Source organism: Thrips palmi, unplaced genomic scaffold (genome assembly GCF_012932325.1).
Source record: "Thrips palmi isolate BJ-2018 unplaced genomic scaffold, TpBJ-2018v1 HiC_scaffold_10, whole genome shotgun sequence".
Lineage (NCBI taxonomy): Eukaryota > Metazoa > Arthropoda > Insecta > Thysanoptera > Thripidae > Thrips > Thrips palmi.
Window position 1 is genome coordinate 12,052,309 of NW_023144621.1, and position 11,895 is coordinate 12,064,203.

The 11,895-nt window shown below is 63.8% G+C and overlaps 1 protein-coding gene across 3 annotated transcripts; it reads right to left on the reverse strand.

The window, feature by feature from the left end:
* Positions 1-240: 240 nt before the first annotated feature.
* Positions 241-5,145, reverse strand: LOC117654129 (protein Wnt-8b-like). Of its 3 annotated transcripts, none has more exons than XM_034400326.1 (6): positions 4,702-5,143; positions 3,889-4,044; positions 1,997-2,295; positions 1,737-1,882; positions 1,343-1,640; positions 241-1,269 (listed from the first exon to the last, which is right to left on the reverse strand). In XM_034400326.1, exons 1-6 carry the CDS (start codon positions 4,794-4,796, stop codon positions 833-835), a joined length of 1,431 nt encoding a protein of 476 aa, XP_034256217.1. In that variant the 5' UTR covers positions 4,797-5,143; the 3' UTR covers positions 241-832. The 3 variants fall into 3 exon arrangements, with proteins under 3 accessions (XP_034256217.1, XP_034256216.1, XP_034256219.1); XM_034400325.1 differs by having other exon boundaries at positions 1,997-2,298; XM_034400328.1 differs by having other exon boundaries at positions 885-1,249; positions 1,997-2,298; positions 4,702-5,145.
* Positions 5,146-11,895: the final 6,750 nt, after the last annotated feature.

Here is an 11,895-nt window from a genome sequence, read left to right on the forward strand (position 1 = left end):
TGTGCCGTCGGCGACCGTCGGCGACCGTCGGCCGGCACCGTGACCGACTCTTTCCACTCTGTCACGGCCAAGCAATTCGTGTCTCGTGTACGAAGCTCCCTTGTTCAGTTGTCACCAAATAAAAGTTACAAAAAATAGAGAAGCAGCTGCTTGTTCCCACCTAAAATAATCGAGATTCTATATTGTATGGGATCGTTGGGGGGAATGTTGGTCAGTAAGTAAATGAGCCGAGGGTTCTAGATGATTGAGCAATGTTTTAATATTTACATTCATCTTTAAAAAAAATTGAGCACTACATTGTCATTAGAATTATTCATGAGTTAACAAGGAGACAATATACAGAAATATTTATATACAATACGTATATAATAACAACACAATATCACTATATAAAATACTGATTTGGTATCTTGATTGTACTATCTGACAATAACACCTCAAGCTGTGTCAGTCTTGTAATACATACTAATAATTAAAAATAGTCACGCCCACAGCCCCTGCTGTCGGGCCGATGCGTGCTCTGCTTTTCACCAAATCAATACAGGAAAAGAGCACACGATGAGATCTCGAGGTACAGTACAGAGAGAGCGGAATGTTTTGAGTTAAAAATTAAAATTACATATCCTCAAAATTTGATGGGATTAAAATTATAAAACTAATAAATCTTAAAGTCATTAATATTTACGAATGAGAGGTTTTGGTCACTGGACGCGCATCCTGGCTGGTATGCCGAGTCCTAAAATCACAACCCGTTCGAATCTGCCGCAGTCGTGAGGAGGAAGAGAGACTAGAAAATGCTCCCTCCGCGGGCTCAGAGGGAGAAGAGTCGTCACTAGGGGTGGCGGCGCTGCGGAGTCCTGGAGAGTGGCGAGGTTGACACGGGCGCGGGCCCGCGGGCGCAGAGGCGCTGCTCGAACGGACTCGAAGTAGGTCCTAAACATGGACCTAGCCGCAGCAGGCTTCCCTCCGCGCCCCCATGGCAAGGGGCTCTCCCTGACGGCACGCCGGGCTGGCAGGCGTCAGGCAGGCTAGCCGCAGAAGTGCTCCTTGACGGTCTCCACGCAGGTCTTGCACTTGACTTGGCAGCACCACTGGAAGCTGCACTGGCAGTGGCGCGACACCTGTCGGGTCTGGCGCCGCACGCGGTGCCCGCACGCGCGGCACAGCTCCTTGCACGACCGCCGCTCCGCGCGCCCCACGCCCTCGCCGCGGTTCCGCGAGCAGGTGCGGCCCTTGGTGCCGGTCCATCCTGGGGGTAGAAAAAGGAGGCTCAAAACCGAGGTCCACGCCGCGGGGCTCATCAAGGAGTGCTTGTAAGCGGCTAGGCGCATCTCCAACTCACCGGTCGTGTTGTTGATCTTGCAGTAGTCGGGCGACTCCTCCAGGAAGACCAGCTTCTCGGCGGGCACGGAGGGGGCGGTGCGGTCGGCGCTGCGCTGCACCAGCCCGGACGCCGAGTTGCCCAGCACCAGCTTGCCGTGGCCGGACTCGAAGTCGATGCGCACGGCGTGGTCGTAGTGGCGGCGCAGCGTGGCGGCCACGCGGGCGAAGCTGGGCACGGCCATCCAGCACGTCTGCAGCGAGCACGAGCCGGACACGCCGTGGCACTTGCAGTGCTTCTGCAGGGACTCGCGCACGGCCTGGACAACAACAAACGGGGGCATTAGGCTCGGAAAGCCGAAACAACGGAAAGGCACCTCCTCGGCTGATGTATGCAACAGGGGCAAGGAACTTACCAGGCGGCCGGCACGGTTGTTGTGCAGCGAGCTGTACGCCCAGGCGTCGTTGCCCCTCTTCACCAAGAAGTCCAGGAACTTGGCGGCCACCTGCTCGCCGTACGCGACGTGGTCACTGCAGCCCGACCACACCCACTTTTTCTTGTCTGCGAGGAAGAGCAGGAAGGTTAGCAGGGAAGTACCAGCGCTGGCCGCGATGAGCCGGGGGGGAGAAAAGGCGGCACCGCTGGGGATTCGAACCTAGGTCGCAGAGTACTTACTGTGCGAGACGCCGTTCACGTCGTTCTTGTCGCCGTCCTGGTCCGAGGTGGAGGCCGCCGTGGACCTCCGGGAGTGCGGGTTGTTGGTCAGCACTTGCTGGGCGGTCTTGAGGTCGGCCAGGATGGGGTCGTCGCCGTCCGTCTCGCCCATGGCGGACCCCGTGGCGGGCCCGGTGGGCATGCGGCAGCCGCAGTCCGGGAGGTTGCCGGCGGAGCAGGAGCGCGTCACGGCGTGCACCACGCCGGCGGACGTGGCGGCCAACACGAAGGCCGTCTCCTGGTTGGCCGGCTTCAAGCCTCTTCTGGAACAAAACAGCCAACGTTGTCAACTCTGCGAGCTCGGCCAGGGAAGTAGCAGCGCCGCCGGGCAGCGCGCGACAGGCAGCGCGCGCGAGGCGGATGGGCTGCCTACCCGCGCGCCGCGCGCCGCTTGGCAAGCCACAACACCGAACACCGCGCCGGGGTCAGCGACTCTGCAGGTCTGGTCCTGCAAATGTCGCTCCAGAGGGTGAGAAAAAGTGGGGCCGATGAGTCAGCGCGCAGAGCCTGGGGCCCTGGGCAGGCCCTGGGCAGGCCCTGGGCGGCAAGGTGCTAAAAGGGAAGCCGAATGGACCGACCGGGCGGGCAGGGCGGCAGGGCAGGGCTGGGGCGCAGTGCGGGCGGCGGCACCGAGCACGGCGCCTACCTGCACCTGCACCCACGGCGGTGCCCTGGCGGTGCCCAATGCCCATCCGGCCATATAAATCGGTGAGAAAGGCCTAGAGCCGAGCGGAGCAAGCGGAGCGCACACCGGAGCGAGCCGCGCCGGCACAAAGCGACTGGCCGGGCGGGCCGAGCCGAGCCGGCGCATGCCTGCGGCAGTAAACCAGTAAACGCGCCGGATTGTAAAGGTATCAACTTTCTTCGCAGGCGGTACGGCTCAGTTCGGCGGGGTTCCTGCCAACGCCAACGCTCGTCAACGCCCCGGCCGCGACACCTTGGCACTTGTGCAGTGTACTTGCGGCGGGGTGTGAGACGCGCGCGGTTCGCCTCCCGGCGGCGGCGGCGGCGAGAGAGGAGGAAAGGCCTAGGAATGCGGCACGGGCGGCACGGCTGCACTATCAATCGGTGCGGCGGCCAGCGGAAGTGGAAGGAGAACAAAACGGCCGTCTTTATAATAATAATATTACCCCAATGTGGCGCCCATGGTGCTGGGTGCCGGGCCGCCGGGCCGGGCGGCACCCAGTCGGACCGGGTGGACCCTCACCGACAGATTCTCACCTCACGTGCCTTTATGGCGGGCCCGCCCCGGCCCGCCCCCCGCCTAGCGCGCCCGGTACGGACGGCAGGGGCCCCAGAGGGGGCAGGGGGGCCTCAGAGGGGGCAGGTGGGGGAGGGCCGGCGCGGCGCGGTGCTTCAAAGGGCGGCCAGGGCCCCGGTCGGGGCCCAGGGGCGGCAGGAGGGCGGCAGCGAGCCTGTGATCGAGGTCGGCTTCAGCGGCAGCGCGACGACGCCCGCCCCGCCACACCTCGCCACCGCACCGCGCCCCGCCACGCCCACCACTCCCCGCAGCCCCCTCCGGGGCAGCCGCCCGTCTCGCCGTACCGCCCGGCCAGCCTAAAGGCCCTCCGCTGCGTTCCGCCGCGTTCCCACGATAGCTTCGCGAATCATTCACATTTTGCAACAACGCGCAGACCCAGACCCCAGAGGCATTCGAACGGCCGTTCAAGTTCATTGCAAGTTCGGCAGTGAGGAGGCGGGTGGGAAGCCGCGTGAGCTGCGCGATGACGCCCTCGAAGGTGGCGCGCGGCTTACAGCATTCATTCACGGGGGCTTCGCGATAAGAGCTAAGCGTTTAGCTTAGTTAGGCTCGGCCGCAACGCGAGATATCGAGGAAAGAGAAGGACACCCACCTGGAGAAGGCGCTCTTGGGACAGTTCCAGCGGTCCCACTTGAACTGCTCCTGACAGTGGTCCAGGGCGAGCTGCGCCCCCGCGGCAAGGTGCTCGTTCAGCGCCGACGTGGCCCACGAGTTCTCGCCGCTGAACATACTGTTAATGTTGGACGACCTGTGGGGGAAGAAAAGCGTTTATTTGTAATGTTTCTTTCTTTTTTCAGGATGTCGCGGCTCAACTCTTTCATCATTTGGTCCATCATCAGTCCATGCGTGTCCTGCGCGGGGCGGGGGCCTCTAGGCGGGCTCTAGGCGGCACCGAGGGAGGATTATGTGGGGATTACGCGGAGCAGGCGAGGCAGCGAGCCGTTTTAGAGGTCTCGGCCACGCCAGACTACGCCAGACCGCCCCGTGGAGACCGTCATCGAGGTCCTCTCCGCGGTCTCATCACTACGTATCGCTCCCTTTCCCATTTTCCCCGGATTGCATTTCGAAAAGCCGACAACAATGTCCGACGACATCTTTTAAAACATTGTGAAAAACATTTCCAATTATTTTTTATTTTTTTGGGGTAAACGTTGGCAGCTACGTGACAGTCGGTATAGGGAAGCGCCGTTCGTGCAAATGACCACATATGAATCTCACGTAAAAATGTTACATTCTAAAACATGACCCGGAAATTATATGTAGACAGCACTGTCCCTTTTTTCACACCGCCACGGATACATGTCTGCCTCTCGGAGCAGATCGCATCGCGAATCTTAGCGCGCAAAATCAACACCGTCTGCTGTGGGAGGCACTCGACGTACTCGAAGAGGTGCACCGTACTCACCAGAAACTGGGCGTCGTCGCCGAGTCGGCCGGGGAGCAGAGCGAGGGGACGAGGCTGGCCGTCAACACGGCCAGCAGGACCAGCATCGCCACCATTGCGATACACTTGACTGCACTCAGCTAATGTGGCAGCCAGGTAAAGTGTCCGAAGCACTCGCACTCTCGGCGAGGTGGCGAGAAACAACACCAACAGCACACACACGCGCGCACACACTCGCAACTTGTTGAACGGCACACACACACAAGCACTACACTTTGACAGGTGGTCGACTCTCTTCTCGTCTGCAGCGCTGCGGAGCGCGGAGCGGAGGCTGACCGGAGCGGAGCGGAGCGGGCAACTCGGCACGTTCTCTCTCGGCGAGCAGCAAACCACGAATGAAGAGGGTAGGGTCCTCGCCGTCCTCGCTGGACATCTCAATGATGCTCAGGCGCCTGGAGGGCTGGCTGGCTGGCTGCCTGGCCGCTCGGGGTGGCTCGCCCCACTCCACCCCCCACCAGCTCCGCGAGGCCGGTGCGGGGGGAGGCGGGGGCCCGCGCACCCCGCCGCCCCTCCCCCCTGCCCCGGATCACTCCGGGGTTACCTGTCCATTCTCAAAATGAGAGCCAATCCGTGACGGTCGGGCTGCATAGGGCTGCACGGCCGCCGCCGCAGCGCAGCCATCACTGTGCTACTGCCGCAGCAGCCTCCGCCACCCTTCCGGTGGCCGGGGGCGCGGGGCGCGGGGGGCAGGTAGACCCGCAGTTGGCCAGCATCATTTTCTCACCAATGCCTTCGCGCATCGAAACCGTAACGAGATACCACATTTCCGCGCGGCCTGCAGGCTGATCCAGAAACGGTGGTTCATCGCCCTGTCTCTCTCGCACTCGTGGGGCGTACGGTAGGGGTGCGAGAGAGACAGAGCACCATTTCGGCATCCAGCGTGTTGGCGCGGCGGAGCAAAAAGGCGCCTTATCGCGCGGCGATCGAGCTGCTGCACGGGGAGCACGGGGAGGAAAGAGAGCGTCGTCCTCGCCATCATCGCCGTCCTCGCGCACCCCTGGCCGGCCAGGGCGGCAAGGACGCCGCCCGCGCGGGCAAGGGCCTCGCGGAGAGCAGGGTGAGCGGGGCATGGATCGGGACCCTTCCTGGACCCCCCCCCCCCCCCCAAAGCCCCCGAAACGCCACCCCCGCACGGCGAGGCGAGGCGGCGAGCCTTCGTGTCGCCCCGCGTGCAAGTCTCCGCGTGCTCGGCCGCCCAGCAGCCGTGAACGCCACAACGCCACAACGCCTCGCGCACAGCATCCGCCCGCCCCGGCCCGCCCTGACTCCGTCGTCCGCCTCCGTCCGTCTCCGTCCCACTGCCAGCGCCAAAGCCAGCGCCGAAGCCGGCGACAAAGACAGAAAACACAATCAGGGTCCTTTTCTAAAGACGGAGTGCGGCCCGGCCACAGGTGAGTCACGGCGGCTCGACGGGGAGATCTTCTTCACATTATGGAAATTGAAGTAAAGGAGGCCTGCTGCCCTGCTAGAGGGGCGGGGGTGGGGGCTCCCACGGCCCACCAAGGCCCTAAGCGGCCCCTTTTCAGACCTTTATCACGGCGAGTGTCCCTGGGACCGCATAGCTAACGCGAGGTCGGCGGCGCGCGCGGCGGGTTGAGGAAATTTCGCCAAAGTAAGCTTACCTGAGACACTCGTCGACAATTTGAGCAAGAACGGCATATGAAATATGGAACTGGGAGCGGAAAATAAAATATTGACTGCCTCTAATCCGCAACAGGGAGCCTATAGTCAGTCTATATAGCCTATCCGCAGCCGGCCGCATGGCAAGGATTACCCCACCGCCGCCGGAAGAACACCTCACACCACCAATAGCCAATCCATGCACTCGAGGTCCTTTGCGGGATCAGTGTGTGATCAGCAGCCTACCTGGCAGCCACGCATCAAATCCTCAGCACGCTTCTATTCTTCGCGTGTCATTTTCTTCCCAATTTCGGCAGTATCAAGCTGTGCCTGGCCGCCACGCCGCGCCCGGCCGCGCCGCTCTGGGGGTCGATGACGGCCGCTGTGCAGCGGCTTGTTCGACACCATGTTCGCCACCGCCGCCGTGTCTCCTGAGCTCTCCCCGCGTCCCCTGTTCCCCTGCCTGTCGACGCCCAGCAGCGCAGCGGGGTGTGCTGCGGACACTGAGCCCCCTACCTACTTACACACACGTAGCACAAACACACACACATGAGCACACACGCTCTTCCACAATGTAACACCACCAGCAACAACAGCAACAACAGCAAGATCGCGCGCGAGATGAAGAGGGGGATTACAAGGGGCTCAGGGCTGCAGCCGCGCGCGGCGGCGCGGCCGGCCGTCGCCTTGGTGACGGGGTGGGCTTGGAGTGGAGGGCCGCGCGACGCGGAGTCCCGCCAGGCTCTCACTGGGGCGTCGCGTAGGGTTGCGAGAGCGCTGTTCGAAATGAACCTGCCTGCCGACGCGACGGCCGACGCGGTGGAGTTAGTGGCGCCCCGACTCCAGGTGGCGGCCAAGCCTTGCCAAGCGGCCAAACGAAGACCTCTCGCCCCTCGCCGCCCCGCTCCCATTACCAATTCGGCACTGTCCGTTGTCCGTTGCGATCTCGGACTATCCCAGGCTGTCCTGGCTCCTGTCCCAGGCAGTCCGGGCGGCGCGGCGGCACGGCGGTACGGCGCTTGCCCGCCCTGAGGCTCGCCTCGGGCTGGGCGGCTGGGCGGCCGGGCGGCCGGGCAGTCGGACTCCCCCCTTTTCGGCCTCACCTTGCTAAACGCACGACACCTTATTTATTGCATCCCTTTGGAAATGCGCGCCGCGCCACCAGAGTGCCGCCCGGCCGCGCGTCGCAGTAATGAAAAAGAAAAAGGAAACGGGAAAAGGCAGAGGAAAAAGAAAGAGAAAGAGAAAAAGAAAGAGAATAAAAAAGGAAAAAGGCATGGAAATGACGGGCGAGCAAAACCACCATGCAGCCGGACCGCACCGCACTGCCCAGGCGGCGCGGCACCACTGTCGCACCACGGCACCCATGAAAGGAAATCATTTTCCTTTACTTCGCCATTCGCCGCGCGGAATGCGCCGCAGTGACGGACGGCGTCGCAGGGCGCCCCTAAATGGGGGCGCCAGGGCGAGGGGGGGGGGGATTTTGCTGCCCCTGCCGGCGAGGTGGGAAACGCATGTGCCCGGGGCGCTGTTCTCGATGCGTAGGGCTCGGCGTTGGTGGCGTTGGGTGCCGTGGCCACGGCGTGGGCCGCGGGGCGCACGCCGCATGCCGCTGCACTGGTCCAGGTAGGGCCAGGGGCAGCCAGGGGTGGGGGCGGGGTGCAAGATCTTCATCGGTGGTCTTCTTCTCCTCCTTCTCCCCCTCCCCTCCCCGCCCATAGGGTTCACCGGGGGTAGAGCAATTAGGCCTTCTTTGGGTCGGCTAATATGCCGCTCGCGCCGAACCGAGCCGCGCCGAGTCGAGCCGAGCAGAGACAAGCCGCGCCGAGAGCTGAGCCGAGCCGAGCGCCGGCCAGGAGGGCCCCTAAAACTCGGTGTCGGCGAATCTTGCAGCAGGTCAAAGCCGGGGCCGGGATGGCGCTACAGCGTGCTACAGCGTGCTACACGCTGCCGCCCAGCCAGGACGCCGTTGTGCTGTTGTGCTGGGTGCTGGCCGGCACCTCGCCATGCCCGCCATGCCTCGGCTCTGCAAACTGGTTCGAACGTGCAGCCTGCGCAGGAGGCGCACGGCAAGCACGGCCCGCTGCAGGATAAAAGGCCTCCGCCGACCGGTCGCCACGCTTCCCTGCGTCCACACAGTGTGTCCACACAGAGGCCGAGCTTGCCGCGCGGCGGCTGTAGGGCCTACACTGCAGACCTCGCCCGGCCGGGGCCTCACCTCAATGGCTGAGTGCTGTGTGTATATGCCAACACACGGCGCTGAGCTGATGGCCATATCTGTATAATCGCAACTTCATTAAAAACGGCAGGGAAAAAAGGGAGGCGGCCGTAATCTTTTAAAAACTCATTCATTGGCCAGGAGAGCCTGCCGGGGCTGCCCAGTAGGCCCGCTGGACCACACAGAGCAGCACCCGCAAACAAAGCGAGCAGCGGCAGGATTATTCCGAACACCGCGTTCGTCGCTCTGTCTCGCTCGCACTCGTGGTGCGTTATCGGTGTGCGAGAGAGACAGAGAGACTATGTGAATTTCCGGAATGACGGAGCGGCTAGCGCAGCAGCAGCACTGTCCAGCCTGCGCGGCCGCGACCGCGCGAGCCACGCGAACGCCGCTGCAGCCGAGGTGCCGTCATCATCATCCTCGTCGCCGTCGTCATCGTCATCGCGACGGATGGAATTGTCACCGCCGCTGGCGTTGCTGGCAGTGCCGGCCGGCGGGACGGCGATTGTGGGTCCGTGGACAAAGGGCAAAGGTGTGCGGCCCGAGGCGGGGCAGGCCCTGTGGGGCAGGCCCTGTGGGGCAGGCGAAGCAGGGCGAGGTGTCTTGTGGGTGGCCGGCCACGCCCCCGCACCGCCCCTTCGACCCGCCGCGCCGCGCCACGCGGCCCCGCCCCCCGCTTCACTTATTTTTGCTCAGCGCCGCGCAAAGAAGCTGTTATTTGCACCGGCTTTGTGGCACTTTGTGCACTTTGTGCGAGCAGGCCGGAGGCGGGGGCGGATCCAGAGGGAGGGTGGGGGGAGAGCGGCGGAGAGAGGAGGGTTTGCTGTCCCCGACACACGTGGCCATGGCGTAAAGCTTACTGCACTCCGTGCGCGTCGTGCGCGTGGCGGCGTGCCCCGCCAAGTCACGTCACCCTGCTGTCACCCCCTGTGTCCGCCATGTCCAGCCAGTCCAGCCCGCCGCCTCTGCCGCCACTCTGCAGTGCAGTAATCCTCACCTGTCGCTAATTGAGCGAAGCCATCAGCCACTTTCGCCCACACTCGTCGCTCCGTCTCTTTCGCACCTGCACGCGGTGCCTCACGAGCCTCTGGGGCGCTCAGCGGTGCGAGAGAGACTGAGCAACGAGTGCCAAATGAGTCGGCTGCCTCCTCAACGAGGCACTTGTTGCGCTCGGCGATCCTCGGCGAGGCGTCCGTGCTGCGTGCGCTGCGTGTAATCCCGGCGCACTTGCAGTGGGCAGACATTCCACCCTGCATTCACGGCCCTGGGGTGCGCAGCGCAGCCGAACCGGAAATAATCTCAATGAAGAACAAAGTCCACACGCAGCGTTGACGCCGAGGTTCAGTTTCGCCAGGCGACTTACCTACCACAGTCCAAAGCAGTCCGAAAGAGCAACATTTTTCCATCGCTCCATCCTGGAGTCGGCCCACAGCCCGGTGCTCACTTTCCTCGCCACTTGTTTACGCCAATTTCGAAGTCGGGTCCAGCCAGCGTCGCCTGGGGTGCAGCCACTGCGCGCCGCGCTCACGAGGAGCACTTCTCAGTACTTGGCCATTCATCGAGAATGCAAGTAGCCGGCGCTGATGTCGCGTACTTCCTTCGCATGCCACGGCGCGCTGCCCAGCCATTCCGAAGCGCCTCCCGTCGTCGCCCTGTCTCTCTCGCACCCCTGCGAGGCGCGCCTTGAGTGCGACAGAGACGCAGCGACGCAGCAGGCTGGTCATCCCTCCAGCGCACCACCACGCACCACGGCCACCGCGCGGCTCACGCGGCGCGCCGCACAATGCGCATTGGTCACGGCCCTTGTCTCCGGGGTGCTACTGACACTGGTTCAGGTGGCTCAGGGTGTGCTCAGGTGCGAGAAGTAAAGTAATGTGACGCTGGCCGCTGGCTCCGCTGGCACGGCACGGCAGGGCACGGCACGGCAGGGCACGGCACGGCACGGCACGCTGAGGTCCGGGCGGCCCCGCGGCCACCATCCGGCCCAGGGTGTGAAAGGGGCGGATCCCGGACGGAGCCACCCAGGCAGGTCGTCGGCCCGGACGTCGTACGTCCACGACGACGATGTCCACCACCAACCGCACGGGGGTTGGGCGCGCGGCGCGTTGGGTGTTGCCGCCATTCAAGCGACGCCGCCGCCCATGGAGCCCCGCCCACGCCAAGGCCCACACCTTGGTGCTTACCCCCAGCGTAGACCCCGGTGGGGCCAGCAGCAGCAGCACCCCCGCGTCGGAGATGAGTCAGCAGCGTCCGGACCGCCGCCTTCAACTTGAGCACGAGGAGCAGCACGAGGAGCAGCACGGGGACACCCATGGGACACCACGCCAAACTCGAGCCAAGTGTGGTGGCGCCGCGCGGCCTGCTGCAGCATGAACCCCTCTCGCTCGCCCTTTCGGCGCTCCGTTCGCTCAATGTTCATCGATTACCGTCGATTACTCGGAATCGGTCAGCTCCTTTTTCTACCGATAATCGACACGAATCGAAATCGATTGCACGCGCGCACCATTTCGAATGCGGCCGCCGGAACGGGCAGGGCGAGGGCGGGCGGGCAAGGCGGGCCGGCGGTCACCTGGCCCTACCTGGCGGCCCTGGCGGTGAGCGCGGCAGCGTGGCGTGGGCGACATGGCGACAGGGGACACGATGTCCAACACGTGTCCCGCCGTCGCACCCGGCCCGTCCTAAGGTGTGCTTAGACGCACGACCCTGCCCCATCAGTGGGCCCCGCCGCTTTGCAACCCTCCGCGTCGGCCAGCGGACTGATTCTGCACCCCTACAAAACTACAAAACGCCCTACGAAAATGAGACGCGCCGTCGTGTCGCGCAGCTTGCCGCCTCCGCCGCCTCCACTGCCTGCCTCTCTGCCACCCCTTGTCCGACTTGTCCGCTCCCACGGCCCCCTCTCCTCCTCTCTACCTTTATGACGTCTGTCCAGGTCGACGAACGGTCTGGCGCGGCGGCGGGGGGAGGGGAGGGGAGGGGAGGGGCGAGTATCGGGAAGCACGGCCAAGCCTCGTCGGAAGGGTGCGGAATGTTTTGCAAGCATGTGTCCCTCCGACTCCGAGGCCCTTGTTCTCGACCGGTGCTTGGCCTCGCCGCTCTGTCTCTCTCGCGCCTTCGCGGAACGCCCCGTGAGTGCGAGGGAGAGAGCGCTGTTCACTCCGGCCTGACGCTGACCCTCGGCCACATGGCGGAGGCGGGCCTGGCGAAGTGACCGAAGGCACGGCCTGCATGTGCTGCCCCGGACTGTCCCGCTGCCCCAGGTCTGCACCATTGTTCGCGGCCGGCCGAGGCGACAGTCCGGCGCCGTGAGGATTATC